Genomic DNA, 21,795 nt, shown 5'->3' with positions numbered 1-21,795 from the left:
CAGGGTTAGAAGGACCCCCCCCCCCCTCAAAATTTGTGGCGCTTTGGTCCTTGTTTGGTTTTGTAACACGGCTTTTCTTCTCCCTGGCAAGTCCGAGTATTCCAATTGCATCAACAAGCTGGAGAAGGACCTGGTGAGCAGCTACCAGGCTCAGTTCAAAAACCTCTTCCAAGCCGAGGTGCCCACGTGGGAAACTCACGGGAACCTCATGGTGATGCGCCGCCGCACACGCAGATGCCGATGGAGACAAGGTGGTGAAAAAGATGGCGCGGTAAACATTTTGTGTGCCCCCCCCCCCCCACAGACGGAGCGGCAGGTGTCGCGCTGGTTCCTGCAGTGCCTGCGCGAGCAGTCGCTGCTGCTGGAGATCATCTTCCTGTACTACGCCTACTTCGAGATGATCCCGGACGACTTGCTGGCCTTCACCAAGATGTTCAAGGAGCAAGGCTTCGGTCTGCGGCAGACCAATCGGCACCTGGTGGACAAGAGCATGGACGCGCTGGTTGATCGCATCGGGTAAGAATTTGTTTGCTGATTTGCGCATTTCCTCCATTAGAGGCCTCAGCTTTATTTGACGCCACGCCGCAAATAATCACCACTTGAAATACAAACCCCCCCCCAGGTTGTCACTAAGTGATAGTGATCCCACATGAAAAGTGTTTTTTTTTTTTTTGTGAGCTATTAGCGCAATGCTCTTTTTGAGCATGGTGCCTTGTAGATTTCAATTTATCGAGTGCTGTCACTATCCAATATTTTTAGAATCGATTAGCGATTTTTCAATTGATTCATCGACTAATTGGATTCATTTGAATTTTTGCATTAAAGCTTCTGAATGTAAAATATTCCATTTCGAATCGCTACTGCCACTGCTGACGAAAAATGAAACTGCACATACCGTTCTTTACATTACGTCACATCCGCAGACAGGGGGTGGGAAATTCGAACCCAAATCCAGTCTGAAAACTATTGGCCGGACGGGCTTGCAGGAGTACCCATTGTGAACAGCTAAGGTGTTAATCTACTAATTAGAAGGCATTTCAGTTATAAATAAAAGCTTATTGTAAAGTTATTTTTTTGGGGGGGCGGGAGTTTCATATTGCAGCTTAAAAGTGTATTACAAAACCATTTTTTCCACTGATTACTGTTAATTAATCAGTGATGGATGATTAATGTTGGTTGATGTTATACTATGTTACGGATTCGGTCATTGTTTTCCGAAGTATAAACAGACGTTTGCAAATGTCTTATTTTGATTAAACACAGAAGATCATCTTTTTTTCATGAAGGACTACAGAAATCAGTAAACAATGACTGTTGATATGCTGAAATGAGAGGATTTAGACAACTTTAAATGAAAAAAAATGGCTCCAAATGATTACTCGAAATTCTTGTCAATTAAAGACGATGTGATGGTCCGAAATATGGTAATCCGTGTTGAGCTCATCGGCGTCTTGTTTTCGTCCCCGTCCAATGCAGCTACTTGAGCGCTCTCATCCTGGTGGAGGGCATGGACGTGGACTTCCTTCACAAGTGTGCACTGGAGGACTGCACGGAGCAGCACCAGTTCTCCGGCGTGCCCGACATTGTCAAGGTTGGATCATGGCCACCAAAATTAGTGCTCCGGCTGTTTTATTGGCTGCCATTCAACGTGCGTTTCTGTCTTCCTTCTCAGGAGATGGACCAGCTTCTGTTGACCTTTGGGGACATCCCGCACCACGGGCCGGTGCTGCTGGCCTGGGTCCTGCTGCGGCACACGCTCAGACCCGATGAGGCCAGCCCCGTGGTCCGCAGGATCGGCAGCACCGCCTTGCAGCTGGAGGTCTTCAAGTACCTTGCCGCCATGCTGAAAGGCTTGGGAATTTCCGGCAACAATGTAAAGCTGCGTCAACTTGGGTGTCATCTGCGTGCTTTTTTTGGCTCCAATTTTAATGTTTTACATTTGTGTCGCAGTGCACAGCAAGCACTGCCAAGATGTGCATCTACGGCCTCCTGTCGTTTGTCATCACGTCTTTCGAAGAAGAAAGCCTGCAGGTATGCCTGCTGGATTCACACATCTTCCTTCTTACGTTTTTGATTTTTGACATTGATCAACCCAACCCTCCTCCTCCTCATGGGCTGAGGGATTGGGTTGGAATCTCGGGGACTGCACAACTGGCTGCTGTCAAATTGATCAAATTGCTCTTCTGTCTTCATTTTCTGTGGTGTTCCTCAAGGGTCAATCTCAGGGCCCATCTTTTTTCTCTCTCTATTCTTTAATCTGAAAGTATTTCAAATGACTTTTCCTGCCAGTACAAAAGAAATGAGTGCACTGTGTGATTGCTTGACCACAATTCATGGATGGATAACTCACAAATGTGACAAAAAGAAGTATTAATTGTGACCCCAGACAAGTTGGCTCATAAAGTTGACATCGATGTTAGGATCATACTATGTGAAGCACTTTGTGAGTCCTCTCTGAAAAGTTCTGTAAATGAAATGCACTTTGTAACTTTGATGTTTTTGACCCCCCCTCCAGGCCGGCAGTGCTGGGTCGCAGAGCCCCCACCTGATCGATGCCGCCTGCGAGGTCCTCTCCGCGCCCAGCCTGGCTGAAGTCTTCTGGGAAATGGTGAGCACCGACCGACCCGCGTTACTAATAAAAGGTCTTGTGGGGATCATTGCTTAATTTTTGCCTCATTTTTGTGGGAACCCTGTAACAGAAGCCCAACATGGGTTTGGGAATGATCCTTGACAGCGCTGTCGGGGTGTTCCCGCACAAGATTGCGCCACTTTTGCAGCTCCTCACCGCGCTCCTGTCCAACAAGTCCACTGTTAAAAAGGTAAAATGCTCACACCCGCATTTTGTCATTAAAAGACCGTTATTTTGTAGACCTTAGATGCAGCACGTGTGCACACCTTTTGCTTTCTAACTCATTTGCTCCCAAAAACGCATAAATACGTTCTATTTTAAATGTTTTAAGTGACCCAAAGCCTTTGTTGCAGCCTCTCAACTGAAAAGAACGGTCGAAGAAATGGTAGTTATTACACAAACGGCCAGCCGGTGGCAGCAGAGCAAAATAGATCAATCAGGGCCATGTTGAAAAAAGCCAGGAAGGAAGTTACTCACAATTCCAAAATAGATTTGTGAATAATGATCAAACTTAGTTATATTCTAATGCTAATTGCTGCAAAATGCAAACTGATAGAAATATACTTTTTTTTCTGATGAAAGAAGAGACTCTAATCTTTCTTTTGGGAGGTTCCATGGTTTTATCGTAAGAGAACACAATATTTTGTGGGCGGCAAAATCCAGTAAAACAGCTGGGAGTGAAGGGGAGTGCTTCTGTGAAAATGACTGGGAGTGGATGAGTTAATTTTCAAGAAATAAAAGTAATTTGCTCTGGTGAGGTAATTAAAAAATATTAATTTTAGAATACAGCTGTAATATAACGAAATGTGGACTATGCACAGACTATTTTTTTCTTGTTAATTCTTAAACATATCTAAAAATTGTTAATTGGTTCATTTTGCTGTCAAGTGATGTTTTGAAATAAAAAAGAAATGTTATTTTACATTACGTTTGTGACAAAGGTCGAGAAAGTAAAGGCGGTGACTGTATATGTGATATTGGCATTTTTGTTTTATTGACTTGCAAAAGTGCCCAAAAAAAATAATTATATTTTCTATTTGCAATTTTAAGCACATTTTAACTCCTCTTCAAATATGGCTCATGTAACAAAAAGCTGAGTAGCATTACTATTGTTGCACTTGCAATATTTGCATGATTTATTTGTAATACATTTTCAAAAATCCTATATATATTTTTAAACTGTGAATTTGGGAAGTGAAGCGGCGGAATTATTGAATCCATTTTGGAATAGTTCTTTCGCGATGTGGAAAAAGCAAACGCGTGGAGTTGAATACTAAAAGCTGTTTTGTTATTTCCTGTGTGACAGGTTTACAACTTTTTGGATAAGATGTCCTTCTACACGCAAGCATACAAACATAAGCCCAATGACATCATTGCCAAGGAGGACGAGACACTGTGGAAGAGACAAACGCCAAAACTTCTCTACCCGCTCGGTTCGTTCGTTTGAATTTTTCGATTCTTTTTGTGTTTAACGTGGAACACGATAACAAGACTTGTTCTTCGAATTCAGGTACGGGCCAGACCAACCTGTGGATGCCGCAAGGCATTCTGGGCCAGGTGATGATTGGCGGCGAGCAGGGCTACGTGGTGCGCTGGGACTACTCGTACAGCTCGTGGACGCTGTTCACGTGCGAGGTGGAGATGCTGCTCCACGTCGTCTCCACCGCAGGTACATCGCATCTCTTCGGTCTTTTGCGGCTTGTGTGTCCCCCTCTCACGCTTTCCACCAATGACGTGCAGACGTAATAGCGCACTGCGCTCGCGTCAAGCCCATCCTGGACCTGGTGCACAAGATCATCAGCACCGACTGGACCGTGTCGGACTGTCTGCTGCCCCTCACCTCGCGCATCTACATGCTGCTGCAGAGGTCAAACTCGCACACACAATTGCATTTTATTTTTTATTTTTTTAATTCTATGCGTCGTATTCCTTCAAAAGGGGGCCATAGACAATCTCATCACACAAGATAAAAAGTAATGGTCCTTTTTTTTTGTGTTATACCCCAATTTCAATTTCAAAATACCGGTGATGTTGTTTAGTAGTAGACCCTAAAATCAATGTTATGAATAAACAAAAATAAATCATTTACGTAAGAAATGGCAAATATTTTATTAGAAACATTGCAATTTTATTCTGGTAGAAATCGTCATTTTAGGATTTTTTAATAATTTTTTTGTAATTTGACAAGAATAATTCTTATATGGAAAAAAAGAACACGATTAAATCATACTCATGAGTTATTTTGTTAAATTTAATAAACATGTTTTTTTAATGATGTAATGTAATTAAGAGAGAAAATAGGAGATGTATATACAAGAATAAACTTGAGAAAATAAATATTTTATTCAGGATAAAGTTGCAAGTAATGTGACTACGAAAAGTTGTCATTTTTCACAAAAATGAATGGAATAATTTGTTGTTAGTTTTTAGAGAACGTTTAGCTTCGCAATTACATTACCATAAAAAAGTCTTGTTACCAGAGGAAGGTAATAGCACTACAAATGCCAACATTTTAAACAAAGACTGTCATATTTTTTTCAATAAAGCCATAATGTTAATTTTATTGTGGAAACGTTTCAGAAATAGCCCTTTTTATTTTGTTTTCTATTATGTGTTTTTATAACTTAATATATATCAGAAAATGCATTTGCACATATGAAAACCTCTGCCATAAATGCACTATTTGTGAAAACACTCATTTTTTTTGTCCAAAATGTCTTTTTAAAGAAGCAACCATTAGAATGTGTCTCCTCCTGTTGTCAGGTTAACATCCGTCATCAACCCTCCGGTGGACGTGATCGCCTCGTGCGTCAACTGCCTGTCGGTGCTGGCTGCCAGGATGCCCGGCAAGGTGCCGCTGCCGCTGCCGAGTGCCTTGCGCGTGTCTCCGCACCCTCCTCACTCGGACCTTTTTGTCTTTTCAGGTGTGGTCCAGCCTGCAGCGCACGGGTTTCCTCCCGTTCTCCGCCAACCCTGTGAGCAGCATGGCCCAGTGCATCAGGTGCCCTAACATGTCTTATCCCGGACCCGAGCATCAAGCAGTCCCGCTCTTGAAATTGTTGTTTAACCTACAGCGCGGAGGGCATGAAGGCGGGTAACTATGGCAACCTGCTGGTCCAGATTGAGCAGCCCAAAGGGGAGTACGCCGTGACCATGGCCTTCCTCAAGTTGCTCACCACTCTGGTCAAGGTGAGTCGCGCTTGTTATTGCGACGTGCCCACGAACGCTCAATAGGACTCGGCGCTGCCTTCAGGGTCAGCTGGGCAGCACTCAGAACAAAGGACTCATCCCCTGCGTGCTGCTGGTGCTGAAGGAGATGCTTCCCACCTACCACAAGTGGCGCTATAACGCCTACGGCGTGCGAGAGCGCATCGGTGAGCTGCCGTGCTTTAAGCGTGGGGCGCGTTTTCGTTCCCCCTTTTTTTGTTGTGGAAAGTCATCTCCCGGCATTGGCCGTCTGCGCTGCTGCAGGTTGTCTCATTTTGGAGCTCATCCACGCCATCCTCAACTTGAGTCCGCAGGGGGAGGATCAGGGCAGGTATGGCATGAAAGCATGAAAGCATGAAAGCATGAGCTTGTTGTGAGGTGTTTTGATATGCTTGGATTTGTTTTCTTTTTTTTTAACAGACTTGGTTTACAAACAATCAATTTATTGAGACTGGTGCTCTATCCCGATACAGGCAATTTTTTATTTCTGATATCGACAAATGTAGTTTCTCTACAGTTTTTTTTTTTTAAATGTTGAAAAAACTAATTTTAACTGGATAAAAAATATAATTAATAAAGTGTAAATTGTACAATAAAAAGTGGAAAAATACCATTCAAAAATAATAACAATTTAAATATAAATAATAATATTTTTTTGCTAATCCATTTCAGACCTTGTTTAATGTAAAATTGTGTAAATACGCCCAATTTGAGCCTAACAAATTTCGGTTGTCCTCCATGAAAGCAGACTGAATATCTTCATTCTGATTTAAAGCAAGACATTTGCAAGACCAAACCAGTAAGTGAATCATCGTTAATTTGTTTGTGCACTTTCTGCACAGTCAACGTGAATTTTTTTAATCTGTTTTTAAACAAAAGGATGAAAAAAAAATTTGACCACTAATTGATTCATCAACTAAATAATTGACATATTAATCAATGGTTCTAATAATCATCAGTTGCAGCCAGCCCTATCATTTGCAATATTTACCCCCTTGCTCCTCAAGCATTGCCATAAACGAGTATTTATGGTTGGAGTAAACATGCTAATACAAAGTACTGCAGTTGCATTATGACCCCGCCCCCCCCTCCCCCCCGCAATATGATTGGCTGCTGCATGCATCCAGGTAGGGAAGAGAAAAAAAAAAGGACTAAAAGGTGGTGATGATGCTTTTCTGCAGCATGCCCACCCTGCAGTCACTATGCATCTACAGCCTGGCCAACACGGAGGCCGGGCAGGCCGTGGTCAACATCATGGGAGTGGGCGTGGACAAGATCGACGTGGTTCTGGCCGCTCAGCCCAGCAGGTCCGCAACTCCTCCTTGCCATGTTTTTTTTTTTGTCTCCTCAAACAATAATCCACTCACCAGAGTCTCCTGTCGCCTTTGCTCAGCTGCGGTTCCGAGGGTCCGGGTCAGGTCCTGATCCAGACGGTCAAGCTGGCCTTCTCCGTCACCAACAACGCCATCCGCCTCAAGCCGCCCTCTGACGCGACGTCGCCTCTGGAGCAGGCCTTGACGCAGCACGGCGGCCACGGCAACAACCTGGTGGTGGTGCTCGCCAAGTACGTCTACCACAAGCACGACCCGGCGCTGCCCAGGCTCGCCATCCAGCTCCTCAAGCGCCTCGCCGCCGTAAGTCATCAGCATCTTTTTTTTATTTGATTTTATTTTGTGACCACCTCGACGCACGGCATCCTGAACTTGAGTCCATTGCGCAGGTTACGTTCCAGAGCATCCTCGCAATCATACGCAAGATCGAAATACTCATTTAGATCCTCTCGAGGCATTTATCACATAATATAGATTTGTAATCATGCCTAAAGATGTACCGTCTAGAATAGAGCTGTCAAAACGAATCGAGTAATTGCTTATCAAATTAATCAAGAATTTTTTAAATGATTGAGTCATCGTTCGGAGCCATTTTTTGTTTAAAATGGTCCAAATCTTGTCATTCCAGCTCGGCCTGTCGCGATAAGAAATTTAGCTTGCCGATAAATTGCCCCCAAAATTATTGCGATAAGCGATAATATTGCAGTTTTCATCTAATTTTTTCACCTAATATAATGAATAAATCCAAAGAATTCCCACACATGAGCAGTTGCGTTTGGCTCTGTTACCAGCTCCATTTGTCCGCATTATTCCCAAATGATGGCTGTCCCTACTACGACTCAAGGTCCCTCACGCTGAATCTGATGCGCCAAAAGCGCCGCTGTTGTGCCGCGGTGGTTGCCCCCGAGGAGGTTTGTTTCCCCTGCCGCGGGATCTTATGACTTTTACGACATAAAAGTGGCAATTTTTCAAAAATGGTCCTCCTCCCTAAACCTAACCTTAAATTGAAAAAATAAAGAAAACCGAAAGAAAAAAAACCTTTTAAGTAATACTTGACTCATTGAGCCATTTTCAGCAGTAAAAAGTTACTATTTTGTCCAGAATGAATTTGATAACTTCATTATTTTTCTTGTACAATTACAGTAATACTTTAAAAAAAAAAATTTTTTGCGTTATTGATGAGAACATCACTTGTGCCGAGGAAGTAGGTAATGACCAATCATGGCTCAGTTTGCTGACCAAACCCAGAAAACAGGAGAGCCCTGATTGGTCGTTATCTACTTCCTCAGTCGACAGCGAGTGGAATATTTTTTTTTTTTAAAGGTAACCATTATAATCAAATAAATATGCGCCTTTATATATGCGCCTTATAGACGTGAAAATACGGTACCTAAATATTAAAATATTTGATAGCTGCAGCACTAGACGAGGTTGCAACCCGCAGTGCTATACAAAATATAAACAGATAATGAAAAAGATGATCTGACACTTGGGGGAGGACTGGCCATCGGGAATTTCATGAGCTTCCCAAATGGCCAGCCCATCCATGGCCACGAAACCAATTGCCATGGTTTGGATGTTGGTCGAACAAGGAATCGGCACCGCTGCTCCCCGGAAAAAGTTCCGGCTCGGGATTTTTTTTTTTTTAAACTTTAAGCCCTGTAGATTTTGGCTAATTTGCGCCCATTCCTTCACACTGCAACTATCATACTGTATCGCTATTATAGTCCATTTCTCATACGCTTAGTCATAGCCTGGGCATGCCTCCTCTGCAAATAGACACTCAAGGTAACATTTATGTAGACGGCGCCTTCGCACTTCTGCTTCGATGCAATATGCCTTGGACAAAGTTAGACGTAATCTAATGACCTGGTGCGCGCAGGTGGCCCCCATGTCCGTCTACGCCTGCCTGGGCAGCGACGCGGCCGCCATCCGCGACGCCTTCCTCACGCGCCTGCAGAGCAAGACGGAGGACATGAGGATCAAGGTGATGATCCTGGAGTTCCTGACCGTCGCCGTGGAAACGCAGCCGGGCCTCATCGAGCTCTTCCTCAACCTGGAGGTCAAAGACGGCAACGAGGGCTCCAAGGTCGGCGGACGTTGCGCCGGGGTTCCCCAACCCGTCGAGCTATTCAGGCATTCGGACCCTCGGCATTTTTAACCCCGAAAGCCCCGTTTTTTTTGCGCAGCAGTTCCTGCTGGGCGAGTGGAGTTGCCTGCACGTGGTGCTGGACCTGATCGACTCCAAGCAGCAGGACAAATACTGGTGCCCCCCGCTGCTCCACCGCGCCGCCCTGGCCTTCCTGCTGGCGCTGTGGCAGGACCGCCGGGACAGCGCCATCTCCGTCCTACGCGCCAAGTAAAAAACACGTCGCCTCATGCGCCTCCACCAAGGTGACAAATTGCACAATCCCTTTTTTTGTTTGGTTTTTCATCACAGAGAGCGGTTTTGGGAGAATTTAACCACTCCCCTGTTTGGCAAACTGGCGCCCCCTTCAGACACGACGGAGGTACGCCTATTTTACTTTTCAAACAATCATCAGTAAATGGAATTTGAGACTCATTTAATTCTCGCAGCCTTGCGTTCTGGAAACGTGCGCCTTTGTCATGAAAATCGTCGGCCTGGAGATCTTTTATGTACACAGGTAAGTTAATAAATCAATCATTTGCTTAACATTGTGAAAGATTTCATCCAAGATGATCTTGTATTCTATTACTCACAAATGTACTTGCTTGGTGTGAAACTCCTTTAGTTGAACACAAAACTATAAAGTTGTTATATGAATGGAGATCCTTCCCAATGTGTGAAAAACTAATTATTTTAATAGCATTCCATCGCAACTTTCTTCTGTACTCACTTAAATTTTTTTTTTAGTTTATTCTATTCTTATTTCACTTTCTTATTGTTTAAATTTTATGCATTATATATATTTTTAATGAATTGGTAATCCAAAAAAAAAAATCGGCCTTAAATAATGCATATCGGTCGGGCCCTCGTAAGATACAACAACAAAAAAATCTGCCTTAAAAATTTTATTCTCTTAAGAATTTATGGGGGGAAAAGAGATATTTGATAGACATTGGGCTCAAAAAGTAAAATCGATTCAATATTGACTATTTGATTTTTTTCAACCTTTTTATGCAAGTGAGGGCTTTCGATAATGTTCCGCTACGCACACACACACCTGATCTCTCACGTGTCAATTGCGCCGGTGCGAATGCGTGTGCCGCAGCGGCTCCCTGGAGCAGCCTCTGAAGGACGGCCTGCAGAAGTTCGCCAACGCGCGGCGCTACGAGTACTGGTCCCAGTACGTCAAGTCGCTGGTGTGCCACGTGGCGGCCATGGAGGACGAGGGCGTGTGCTACTTCCCCGATCTGTCGCACATGCTGATCCTGGCCTGGCGGATGCTGCTCATCCTCGCCACCAGTCACGTACGTGTGCGCGCGCGCGCTAAAGCACTCGACTAAGTTCTTGCTTCAAGCTCCTTAATGTTGTTGTTGTTGTTTTTCTCCAGTCTGACGTGATGCATCTGACGGACAACCAGACCAAGCTGAAGCTAATCATGGACGTGCTGGACGCCACCAAAGCCGCGGTGAGTCCCGAGTGTCGCGGCCCCCCCCCCTCGCCGCTCGGCTCGCTCTGGTTAAACCCCGCCTTCTTTGTCGGGCAGCTGACCACGCCCACGTCCGTAGCGTGCCTCCGCCTGGGCTCCATGACGGCCACGCTGCTCCTTGTGCTCCTCAAGCAGTGGAGAAGGTACGAAAAGGGGAGAAAAACAGAAATGGATGTTGTGTGGGAACGGGAAGTTAGCTTTTTCCATTATAGTTACTTTTTATTTTGTCTTGACTTATCAATTAAGTTTATTAACCTAAGTTGTAGTTTCAAATTAATTTTTGTTTTCTCTTAGAGCTGTCAAAATTAATTGATTAATTGTTTGGAGCCATTTAAAAAAAAAATAGTCCAAATCCTCAGCATATCAACATTAATTGTTCACTGATTTCTGTAGTCCTTCATTAAGAAGACTGATTATCATCTGTGTTAAATCAAAATAAAACATTTGCCAAACCAGTAACATGGTACAACATCAACGCGGGGGCCCCCCCCCCTTTTTTTTTTAAATCACTATTCACTTTACGAATAAAAAGTACAAAATAAACACCAATCACTAAAGACAGTATTAACAGTAATCAGGGAAAAATGCTTTTGTAATACACTTTAATGCAAAAATTCAAATGAATGCACTTAGTCAATTAATCAGTTTCATATTAAGGTAACAAACTAGAGCTAGGGTTCAAAATTAGGGTTTTAAACTAAGGCTAAGGTTTCAAATAAATGTTTCAAACTAGGGCTAGGGTTTCAAATTAGGGTTTTAAACTAGGGTTAGGGTTCTATATTAGGGTTTAAAACTAGGGTTAGGGTTTCAAATTAGGTTTTAAAACTAGGGTTAGGGTTCCAAATTAGGGTTTAAAACTAGGGTTAGGGTTTAAAACTAGGGTTAGGGTTATAAATTAGGGTTTCAAACTAGGGTTAGGGTTCCAAATTAGGGTTTAAAACTAGGGTTAGGGTTTCAAATTAGGGTTTAAAACTAGGGTTAGGGTTTCAAACTAGGGTTAGGGTTTCAAATTAGGGTTTCTAACTAGGATTAGGGTTTCAAACTAGGGTTAGGGTTTCAAACTAGGGCTAGGGTTTCAAATTAGGGTTTTAAACTAGGGTTAGGGCTCTATATTAGGGTTTAAAACTAGGGTTAGGGTTTCAAATTAGGGTTTCAAACTAGGGTTAGGGTTCCGAATTAGGGTTTAAAACTAGGGTTAGGGTTTAAAACTAGGGTTAGGGTTTCAAATTAGGGTTTCAAACTAGGGTTAGGGTTCCGAATTAGGGTTTAAAACTAGGGTTAGGGTTTCAAATTAGGGTTTCAAACTAGGGTTAGGGTTTCAAACTAGGATTAAGGTTTCAAACTAGGGTTAGGGTTTCAAACTAGGGTTAGGGTTTCAAACTAGGGTTAGGGTTTCAAATTAGGGTTTAAAACTAGGGTTAGGGTTCCAAATTAGGGTTTAAAACTAGGGTTAGGGTTTCAAATTAGGGTTTAAAACTAGGGTTAGGGTTTCAAATTAGGGTTTAAAACTAGGGTTAGGGTTTCAAATTAGGGTTTAAAACTAGGGTTAGGGTTTCAAATTAGGGTTTCAAACTAGGGTTTCAAACTAGGGTTAGGGTTTCAAATTAGGGTTTCAAACTAGGGCTAGGGTTTCAAATTAGGGTTTTAAACTAGGGTTAGGGTTCTATATTAGGGTTTAAAACTAGGGTTAGGGTTCGTAATAAGGGTTTAAAACTAGGGTTAGGGTTTCAAATTAGGGTGTCAAACTAAGGTTAGGGTTTCAAATTAGGGTTTCAAACTAGGGCTAGGGTTTCAAATTAGGGTTTCTAACTAGGGTTAGGGTTTCAAATTAGGGTTTCAAACTAGGGTTAGGGTTTCAAATTAGGGTTTCAAACTAGGGTTAGGGTTTCAAATTAGGGTTTCAAACTAGGGCTAGGGTTTCAAATTAGGGTTTTAAACTAGGGTTAGGGTTCTATATTAGGGTTTAAAACTAGGGTTAGGGTTTCAAATTAGGGTTTAAAACTAGGGTTAGGGTTTCAAATTAGGGTTTAAAACTAGGGTTAGGGTTTCAAATTAGGGTTTAAAACTAGGGTTAGGGTTCCAAATTAGGGTTTAAAACTAGGGTTAGGGTTCCAAATTAGGGTTTCAAACTAGGGTTAGGGTTCCGAATTAGGGTTTAAAACTAGGGTTAGGGTTTAAAATTAGGGTTTCAAACTAGGGTTAGGGTTTAAAACTAGGGTTAGGGTTTCAAACTAGGGTTAGGGTTTAAAACTAGGGTTAGGGTTTCAAATTAGGGTTTCAAACTAGGGTTAGGGTTTCAAATTAGGGTTTCAAACTAGGGCTAGGGTTTCAAATTAGGGTTTTAAACTAGGGCTAGGGTTTCAAATTAGGGTTTTAAACTAGGGTTAGGGTTCTATATTAGGGTTTAAAACTAGGGTTAGGGTTTCAAATTAGGGTTTAAAACTAGGGTTAGGGTTCCAAATTAGGGTTTAAAACTAGGGTTAGGGTTTAAAACTAGGGTTAGGGTTATAAATTAGGGTTTCAAACTAGGGTTAGGGTTCCAAATTAGGGTTTAAAATTAGGGTTAGGGTTTCAAATTAGGGTTTAAAACTAGGGTTAGGGTTTCAAACTAGGGTTAGGGTTTCAAATTAGGGTTTCTAACTAGGGTTAGGGTTTCAAATTAGGGTTTCAAACTAGGGTTAGGGTTTCAAATTAGGGTTTCAAACTAGGGTTAGGGTTTCAAATTAGGGTTTTAAACTAGGGCTAGGGTTTCAAATTAGGGTTTTAAACTAGGGTTAGGGCTCTATATTAGGGTTTAAAACTAGGGTTAGGGTTTCAAATTAGGGTTTAAAACTAGGGTTAGGGTTTCAAACTAGGGTTAGGGTTTAAAACTAGGGTTAGGGTTTCAAATTAGGGTTTAAAACTAGGGTTAGGGTTTAAAACTAGGGTTAGGGTTCCAAATTAGGGTTTCAAACTAGGGTTAGGGTTCCGAATTAGGGTTTAAAACTAGGGTTAGGATTCCGAATTAGGGTTTAAAACTAGGGTTAGGATTCCGAATTAGGGTTTCAAACTAGGGTTAGGGTTTAAAACTAGGGTTAGGGTTTCAAATTAGGGTTTAAAACTAGGGTTAGGGTTTAAAACTAGGGTTAGGGTTCCAAATTAGGGTTTCAAACTAGGGTTAGGGTTCCGAATTAGGGTTTAAAACTAGGGTTAGGATTCCGAATTAGGGTTTAAAACTAGGGTTAGGATTCCGAATTAGGGTTTCAAACTAGGGTTAGGGTTTAAAACTAGGGTTAGGGTTTTAAATTAGGGTTTCAAACTAGGGTTAGGGTTTCAAACTAGGGTTTAAAACTAGGGTTAGGGTTTCAAATTAGGGTTTTAAACTTGGGTTAGGGTTTCAAATTAGGGTTTCAAACTAGGACTAGGGTTTCAAATTAGGGTTTAAAACTAGGGTTAGGGTTCTATATTAGGGTTTAAAACTAGGGTTAGGGTTTCAAATTAGGGTTTTAAACTAGGATTAGGGTTTCATATTAGGGTTTAAACCCAGGGTTAGGGTTTCAAACTAGGGTTAGGGTTCCAAATTAGGGTTTCAAACTAGGGTTATGGTTTCAAATTAGGGTTTCAAACTAGGGTTAGGGTTCCAAATTAGGGTTTCAAACTAGGGTTAGGGTTCCAAATTAGGGTTTAAAACTAAGGTTAGGGTTTCAAATTAGGGTTTCAAACTAGGGTTAGGGTTCCAAATTAGGGTTTAAAACTAGGGTTAGGGTTCCAAATTAGGGTTTAAAACTAGGGTTAGGGTTCCAAATTAGGGTTTAAAACTAGGGTTAGGGTTCCAAATTAGGGTTTCAAACTAGGGTTAGGGTTTCAAATTAGGGTTTCAAACTAGGGTTAGGGTTCCAAATTAGGGTTTCAAACTAGGGTTAGGGTTTCAAACTAGGGTTAGGGTTTCAAACTAGGGTTTCAAACTAGGGTTAGGGTTCCAAATTAGGGTTTCAAACTAGGCTTAGGGTTTCAAATTAAGGTTTCAAACTAGGGTTAGGGTTTCAAATTAGGGTTTCAAACTAGGGTTAGGGTTCCAAATTAGGGTTTAAAACTAGGGCTAGGGTCTCATATTAGGGTTTCAAACTAGGGCTAAGGTTTCAAATTAGGGTTTCAAACCAGGGCTAGGGTTCCAAATTAGGGTTTAAAACTAGATTAATCGATTCTAAAAATATTCAATAGTGACAGCACTACTCAAAGCATTTATTTTTTTGTATATTATTTTGTTACTCCAAATATTCAAATTATTTGTAACCTTGTAAGGGACCAAAACTGCCACAAATAACAAAAATCCCTCAAAGAAAATTTAGAAAAATAGCGTGCAGGGTTTTTCCTGGCTCAAAATGAGGCAGAGGTGGTATCATCCTTACCATGATGGGTGACTACCGATACCAGGTATCGGTGCCAATCCCTGCAGTTAAACGCGTTGCTGCCGAGCTCAATCAACTCAGCTGGAGCGCCGTGTTGAGCGATATCAGTGGCTCAGGCTGGAGGTGGCCGCCTCTGAATTTTGTACACAGGAAAAACCCTGGCCTGCTATCTTGTCCACGTTTCTATTGGCGATAGCTAAATATTGACTTGCCGGTTGAATTTCACACATTTTATTTTAAACAGTTGTGGTAAAAGTCGGCTTTCCATCACGTCCCCTTGAAAGGCTCTCGTTTGTTGTGTGCAGCGTGGTGGCGACCGCTCCCGACATCCTGCCGCCGCTCTCGCTCATGCTGGAGTGCGTCCTGCAAGCCGACCAGCAGATGATGGAGAGGACCAAAGCCAAAATCCTGTCGGCGCTCATCTCCGTGCTGCAAATCCAAGGAATCAACGGTAGCTTTTTTGATTTCCATTTTTACCGAATTGACTTCACTTAAGAGCTGATGATTATCATCAGTTAACAGATGAATTTCAAACCGTTACCTTCAGGAAACTATTTATTTCAATTTTCAGTCAACTTGCTGCTGACCCGAGAACTCTGATGACGCCGATATTGGGCATTTTGACGAATATCATAAAAGAATCGGACCGCCGATAAACTTTGTTTGAAAGTTTACATCTCTTCTTAAGACGTACTGAAACCTGAACATTTTGTTCGACAATTCAAAGGATGTCTATCATCGAATCTTTTCATTTAAAAAACGATTACTCGATTATGAAAATAGTAATTTGATAATCAATTACTTGTCAATTAATCCATTAATTTTGACAGCTCTAATTGTTATTTGTATTTTAAATTTGTTTTGATGCCAATATCCCCCCCACGACCCTATTTTTTGGGGGGAATATGAATATTGGCTCCAAATATCAGTTATCGGCCTCCTTGACGACTAATCGGCATTGGTATCGTCCCAAAAAAAAAAAAAGGCCTATCTTTACTCTGAAACTTTTGTTACGTAATAGTTTAACATTAGTTATTTTACTCTAGATATACCCCCCCCCCCCCCCCGAAGACTTTAACACAGTAAACGTATCCCTAAAAAAAACATTTCTTCAAATTCCTGAGAAAGGCCGTCCATGTGGAAATGTGTCTCAGGCGGCGACGTGTCGCAGCTGCTGGCGAGCGTGTGCGAGACGGTGAAGGACGAAGCGTCGTCGCTGATGGACAGCACGCGCCACGCGCAGCGCTCGGCCCAGCCTCCCGACGACGACGACAGCATGGAGACGGACTGCCCCCGCGGACCTCGCAAAGACCAGCGGGACGGGGTGAGTCGGCGGCGGCGGCCGGCGGCGTCCGGCGCGTCCTTCCTCGGGCCAAGTTTTCCCACGCGCGCCCGTTACGTCCCTCCAGGTGTGCGTGCTGGCGCTGCACCTGGCCAAGGAGCTGTGTCGCACCGACGAAGACGGCGAGCACTGGGTGGCCGTGATGCGGAAGGTTCCGCTGCTGCCGTCGGTGCTCGGCGCCATGGAGCTCAGTCTGCGGTCCAAGCAGAACCTCTACTTCACAGAGGCCGCGTTGCACCTGCTGCTCACGTTGGCGCGCACGCCGCAGGTCGGGACCCCGAAACCACCGAAATATAATAATACACATTTGAACAAAAAATGGCGATGAGTTTGAAGTGTGAAATCTTGCGTGATTTGTTCCTCCCGCCTCCAGGGGGCAGCAGCTGTGGCGGGAGCAGGAGTCATCCAAACCATATGTCTTCCTCTCCTCGGCATCTACGAGGTCTTCGACAACGGAGCGTCACAGGTCGTGATTCCGATTCAGAATCCATTTGAAATGTCACGAAATCCATTTGATGTAAATTATCCGATACCGTCTCGCTGTTCACGTTGTACCCGATTTGGCCACTTCGTCCGCAAGTAGCGCGCTAATTAGCATTAGCCAGCCAGTCTGAAGCGTATCATGACGATTCTTTGCTCATCTCCAAATTGAAACAGAAATCATTTAGAATCGGAAATCGAATCACAGACCCCAAAAAATCGGAACGGGCTCGTGAGACGGTCAAAGTAAAGGTCACACTTTTGTCGCTGCTGTTTCCTCTCGCCGCGGTCGCCCGCGCAGACGTTGAGCCGCAAGTCTCAGGAGTGCGCGTGCTGGCCCGGCGTGTACCGCTTGTGCGTGTCCTTGATGGAGAGCCTGCTGAAGACGCTGCGCTACGACTTCGTCAACCAAGCGCTGGACTTTGTGGGCGTGCACCAGGAGCGCATCCTGCAGGTACGCACGTCGGCGTCGCCGCTCGACCTCTCCAAAGCGGGGTCACGCCAGCGCTGACTTCCTTTGCCGCCGCCGCCGCCGCCTCCTCCTCCCGCTCAGTGTCTGAACGCCGTGCGCAGCGTGCAGAGCCTGGCGTGTCTGGACGAGGCCGAGCACACCGTCGGCTTCCTGCTGCAGCTTTCCAGCTTCTCGCAAGAGTGGCACTTCCACCTGCCCAAGCTGCTGCACGACGTGCAGGTAAGTCGAGCCGCGTGGGCGTGGCCAAGCGTGGCCGGGCGTGGCCGAACGCCACACGAGGCGTCGAGGAGGATGAAGCCACCGCTTTGTCCTTTATTTTGTTAAATTTCCCAATTCAGTTAGATTGAATTAATTTTTAGAGCAAATTAGTTGTTGTTTTTTTTTTTTTTAACAGAAATGCTTTTTTAGTTTGGTTTATTATTTTTTGGTCTTTTTTTGTATTAAGAATATTTGTCAACTGCACAATAATAATAAAAAAAAAAGTCACCAAGTATTGCAAAATAAAGTCAATTGCAATTCTCAAACAACACCAAATCAAATGAAGTCGGAAACAAAAAACAAGATGTTTTTTTAAGCGTTTTTCCTTAAAAGTTTGTCAATTTTACTTCACGGGTTTTCGTTAACTCTCGAACCTCGGTGAACTGTGACCTTCACAATGCGAACCACCAAATGAAGAAGATATGGTACAAGCGAAAAAAACACACTTTTGTTTACAAGTTGACAAGCTAGCACGAGAAGCTAACGTAGCCGTCGTCACGGTCACTGTGTTGAATGTGCTTTCAGGTGAATCTCTGCCACCTGTGTCAGACGTGCTCGTACCTGCTGCACAGCAAGAAGATGCTGCATCACCACCTGCAGGTCCGCATCGCACGCTCGCTTCATCTGCTGCGCTTCCCGCAGCAGCACTTTTTCACTTTCGTTCAGCCTGTGATGAAAAAGGCCCGTCACGCCAGCAATCTTGACTCACTTCAAAACAACAAGTAGCTTGGCAGCTCGTGGGAAAAAAAAAAATATGTGGATTTTCCAGAAAAAAATGACAAAAAGTGTTTCTGGAGCGTTCGTGTTTTTGGGTTGAATTTTGCCGGAGAAAAACAATAAAGCTGTTTCCAATCCAAATGTTCCTCCTTCAGGCTAAAAATGGCGAGTCGTTGCCCCCCGGGCCCCTCGCCAGGCCGCAGCGGCCCCCGGCGACGCCCTCCAAGGAAGCGCCGCCGTCCGGGGCGTCGGGTCGATGCGAGCGCGACGAAGTCGAGCAAAAGGCGGTGCTGGCCGTGCAATGCGCTCTGCTGAAGATCCTCAGCAAGACGCTGGCCAGCCTGCAACATTTCACGCCCGACTGCTGCCAAATATTACTGGATCAGGTACGGTGGGAAAAAAAAAATTGTTTTGGAGATTCAATTCGCTTTCGTTATTTGCCAGAACCGATTTATTACGTTTTCTTTTTTTTGAAAATTTTTCGTTTTTGTAAAAAATTATTATTCTTTTTAAATATATCGGTTAGGGCTGCACGATTATTGGAAGATCATGCGATATTATTGTGATATTTAGCATGTACCGGTACCTAAAGAAATGACATTTTTATTATCGAATGAAGGAATTAAAACATTTTTATACCCAACTTTTTTTTAAAGTGTGGGATCACATCACTCTAAAAAAACAGTTGGGTCAAAAATGACCCAACTATGGGTAAAAATGGACCGACCCGCTACTTGTGCCGATTTGACCCAACTTTGAGTCAAGAAGTGTAAAACAACTGATAAATATTGTTCAGATCCTTTACTTGGGTCCAAAAAATGGGGTCATTGTGTGTAAAACAACCCCAGAATGTTGGGTCATAAAAAATGGTGGATCGGCCCATTTTTGCGCCATTATTGGGTTACTTGCATTTGAGTTAGTGGCTGACTGGCCCAATTCAGACGAAAGCATACAATTCCATCAGAAACTTGAAATCCAATTTGGCCATCTGGATATTTTCCTCCGATATATTGCGCAGCCCGAATATGTGTTTATTTGTCAAGTGTCAAAAAGACCCCAACAAAAGCCCCCCCCCCCCAAACAATTTTCAGTGCATGGACCTGTCGTCGTACCGGACGCTGTTCGCGCTGAGCTTCACGGCGCCGGCCTTCGACCCCGACGTGTCTCCGTCCTTCGGGACGCTGCTCGCCACCGTCAACGTGGCGCTCAGCATGCTCACCGAGGTACCGCCCCGCACGCGCGAGGAAACGCTCTCGAACGTGCGCCCGCGTGACTTTTGACCACTTGCTTTGCTTTGCTTTGCGTCAGATGGAGAAGAAGAAGGAGGCGGCCTCGCTCAGCATCGTTTCTCTCGCCTCCGACGAGGAGATCCGAGCTTTCAAGTGAGAAGCGAGCGCGTGCGGACGCCGTCCCAGTGGCGTCCCTGAACATGCGTCTTGACGTCTGGTTGCTCTTTTCAGGTCCTTGCTGATGTTCGCCATGGAGAACTGCTTCTACGTGTTGGTCTCGCAGGCGCTGCGCTGCCTCAAAGACGCCGCCGTCTCGCCGCGAGACAAGCAGAGGCTCAAGCAGGAGCTCAGCTCCGAGCTGGTGAGGCCGCGTTTCGGCAAAATCCCGATTGGAATCAGAATCGCGACAACAGCATTTTTAGGAGGCGTGTCATGCGATCGCAATTAATTGCGTGACTTCTGTAGTTAACTCACAATTAATAGCACATTTGATATCCGTTCTAAATTGACAAAAAACATATTTTTCATACTCGTTAACATATAAGTGGATTTTTTTAAAAATATAACTATTATCGTCATTGATAAAGTAATTTCATAATTCTTAAAATTGAGTTCATGTTAAAAAGAAAAAAGTGTGATATTGATTTGTGTTGAGGTCAAATCCTGCCACTAGATGGCATAATTTCATTTGTAAGACATTGGTTCACAATTACAACTATCTCATCTTTAACATCAAGTAACTTGTAGAATTCTGCAAATTTTTTAAATTGTAAAATACAATTTGACTTCAGTCTCCACAAATATATGCATTATTATGAAATTGATTACTGCAAAATGTTGACATGGGCGTGTCTGCTGCGTTGCAACTGGAATTCCCCCGGTACAGGATTTCCAAGTAAGGGGCGGTCATTAATCGCGCAGTGGTGTTAAAAAAAAAACGTTCAATTAATGCACTAATTTTGACACCCCTAGTTTTCCCTTTTTTTATTATTATTATTATTTTTTTTATAAATGTTTGATTTGTCTGTTTTGTTGTTTCCAGAGCACTCTCCTGTCCAGCCTGTCGCGCCACTTCCGCCGCGGCTCGCCGTCGTCTCCGCAGGTCAAGCCGCCCACACCGGGCTCGGGCTCCAAGGCGGCCCACGAGAGCCAGGAGCCGATCATCCAGCTGGTGCAGGCCTTCGTGCGACTCGTGCAGCGATGAACGCGCGTGCGCAAACACCGTTGATTTCAAAGCTGCCCAAAAAGGCAACATCGCATTTGTTTTTCTACCAGGCCTAGTTTTATAGGTCGCGACATTTGACAAGCTCCAAGTGCCACTTTGGATGTTTTACAGTTTTCAGTGATGTTACTCCTGCAAAAAAAAAAAAAAAAGTACCTAAAAGCTAATAAAGAAATGTTTCAAACTCCTTTTTTTTTTACTGCATTCAACCCAACTGGCTAAATAAAGTAAATCATACAAAATATACATGTCCATCATCTTATACATGCATTATACAAAGGAGAAGAAAAGATGACTATGTACACATTTAAAAGAAAACATACAACAGCAGTACCTAAAGGGCTGAAAAGCCACTTTTGTGCAATTGAGTAGAAAACTAAAGGCTTCATTTCGGCCAGAGGTAGAAGAACCCTGGTCTTCCAGAGCCGCTCGTGAGCCGCTGTCCTGCCCCTTTTCCATGGCTCCCTCCACCAACGCACCTGCAATGCTTGCTGATGAACTGATCATTTGAGTCAGCCGTGTTGGAGGAGGGAAACGTGGAAAACGGGCTGGATAGGGGTTCCCGAGGACCGGACTCGGGCACCCCCGCTGTAGCATGAACAGGAAGCCCGGTCACGGCTCGTCTGACGAGTACACTTCGACGCCCCCTATTGGCCATTTACAGGCACCTCCTGAAAGACAAAACACGCGTGATCACGGACCAACAACATATACAGGACAAAAATAAACATGCAGAGTTACGCCACGCCTGAACGCTCAACATTTTGGAGATGGGAAAGCATGCCTTCAAATGTCAGCAGCTATTTCTTCTTTTTGTGCTAAATCTGGTGAGAAATAGTTGGATTTTTCTAAGAAGAAAAAAAAGACAAAAAATTGGTTTTGGGTTGAATTTGGCTTGAGACAAAG

The 21,795-nt window shown here is 43.8% G+C and overlaps 2 protein-coding genes across 7 annotated transcripts in view; one reads left to right on the top strand and one right to left on the bottom strand.

Moving 5' to 3' along the window:
- Nucleotides 1-21,093, top strand: part of nup188 (nucleoporin 188) — a 23,896-nt gene extending 2,803 nt beyond the window's left edge. The window contains exons 7-43 of one of the 2 annotated variants that reach the window (XM_086096111.1): nucleotides 1-4; nucleotides 92-211; nucleotides 305-516; nucleotides 1,477-1,591; nucleotides 1,673-1,873; nucleotides 1,951-2,031; nucleotides 2,516-2,608; nucleotides 2,700-2,819; nucleotides 3,936-4,062; nucleotides 4,140-4,298; nucleotides 4,370-4,496; nucleotides 5,393-5,480; nucleotides 5,554-5,630; nucleotides 5,704-5,818; nucleotides 5,883-6,003; nucleotides 6,101-6,167; nucleotides 7,018-7,143; nucleotides 7,230-7,470; nucleotides 9,050-9,256; nucleotides 9,360-9,526; nucleotides 9,608-9,677; nucleotides 9,745-9,812; nucleotides 10,401-10,599; nucleotides 10,683-10,760; nucleotides 10,839-10,924; nucleotides 15,475-15,620; nucleotides 16,324-16,493; nucleotides 16,579-16,779; nucleotides 16,885-16,977; nucleotides 17,293-17,445; nucleotides 17,545-17,682; nucleotides 18,247-18,321; nucleotides 18,594-18,824; nucleotides 19,530-19,661; nucleotides 19,747-19,820; nucleotides 19,899-20,028; nucleotides 20,710-21,093. The exon at nucleotides 1-4 is cut by the window's left edge and continues 89 nt beyond it. In XM_086096111.1, coding sequence (XP_085952237.1) covers nucleotides 1-4; nucleotides 92-211; nucleotides 305-516; nucleotides 1,477-1,591; nucleotides 1,673-1,873; nucleotides 1,951-2,031; nucleotides 2,516-2,608; nucleotides 2,700-2,819; nucleotides 3,936-4,062; nucleotides 4,140-4,298; nucleotides 4,370-4,496; nucleotides 5,393-5,480; nucleotides 5,554-5,630; nucleotides 5,704-5,818; nucleotides 5,883-6,003; nucleotides 6,101-6,167; nucleotides 7,018-7,143; nucleotides 7,230-7,470; nucleotides 9,050-9,256; nucleotides 9,360-9,526; nucleotides 9,608-9,677; nucleotides 9,745-9,812; nucleotides 10,401-10,599; nucleotides 10,683-10,760; nucleotides 10,839-10,924; nucleotides 15,475-15,620; nucleotides 16,324-16,493; nucleotides 16,579-16,779; nucleotides 16,885-16,977; nucleotides 17,293-17,445; nucleotides 17,545-17,682; nucleotides 18,247-18,321; nucleotides 18,594-18,824; nucleotides 19,530-19,661; nucleotides 19,747-19,820; nucleotides 19,899-20,028; nucleotides 20,710-20,871 — 4,774 coding nt within the window. In that variant the 3' untranslated portion in view covers nucleotides 20,872-21,093. Of the gene's footprint in view, nucleotides 5-91; nucleotides 212-304; nucleotides 517-1,476; nucleotides 1,592-1,672; nucleotides 1,874-1,950; nucleotides 2,032-2,515; nucleotides 2,609-2,699; nucleotides 2,820-3,935; nucleotides 4,063-4,139; nucleotides 4,299-4,369; nucleotides 4,497-5,392; nucleotides 5,481-5,553; nucleotides 5,631-5,703; nucleotides 5,819-5,882; nucleotides 6,004-6,100; nucleotides 6,168-7,017; nucleotides 7,144-7,229; nucleotides 7,471-9,049; nucleotides 9,257-9,356; nucleotides 9,527-9,607; nucleotides 9,678-9,744; nucleotides 9,813-10,400; nucleotides 10,600-10,682; nucleotides 10,761-10,838; nucleotides 10,925-15,474; nucleotides 15,621-16,323; nucleotides 16,494-16,578; nucleotides 16,780-16,884; nucleotides 16,978-17,292; nucleotides 17,446-17,544; nucleotides 17,683-18,246; nucleotides 18,322-18,593; nucleotides 18,825-19,529; nucleotides 19,662-19,746; nucleotides 19,821-19,898; nucleotides 20,029-20,709 lie in introns of both variants that reach the window. The other variant, XM_086096110.1, reaches the window with a different exon arrangement.
- The window catches only part of cdk5rap2 (CDK5 regulatory subunit associated protein 2), a 34,160-nt gene continuing 32,734 nt past the window's right edge, over nucleotides 20,370-21,795 (bottom strand). For all 5 annotated transcript variants that reach the window (XM_086096109.1, XM_086096106.1, XM_086096108.1 and 2 more), the window contains one exon: nucleotides 20,370-21,560. In XM_086096109.1, the coding sequence (XP_085952235.1) occupies nucleotides 21,502-21,560 (59 nt within the window). In that variant the 3' untranslated portion in view covers nucleotides 20,370-21,501. The remainder of the gene's footprint in view (nucleotides 21,561-21,795) is intronic.

The sequence above is a fragment of the Leptonotus elevatus genome, chromosome 15, assembly GCF_054856555.1.
Source record: "Leptonotus elevatus isolate MCC_2025b chromosome 15, RoL_Lele_1.0, whole genome shotgun sequence".
NCBI lineage: Eukaryota > Metazoa > Chordata > Actinopteri > Syngnathiformes > Syngnathidae > Leptonotus > Leptonotus elevatus.
Note: the sequence above shows the minus strand (reverse complement) of the source record. Positions and strands in the feature narration are given on the sequence as shown.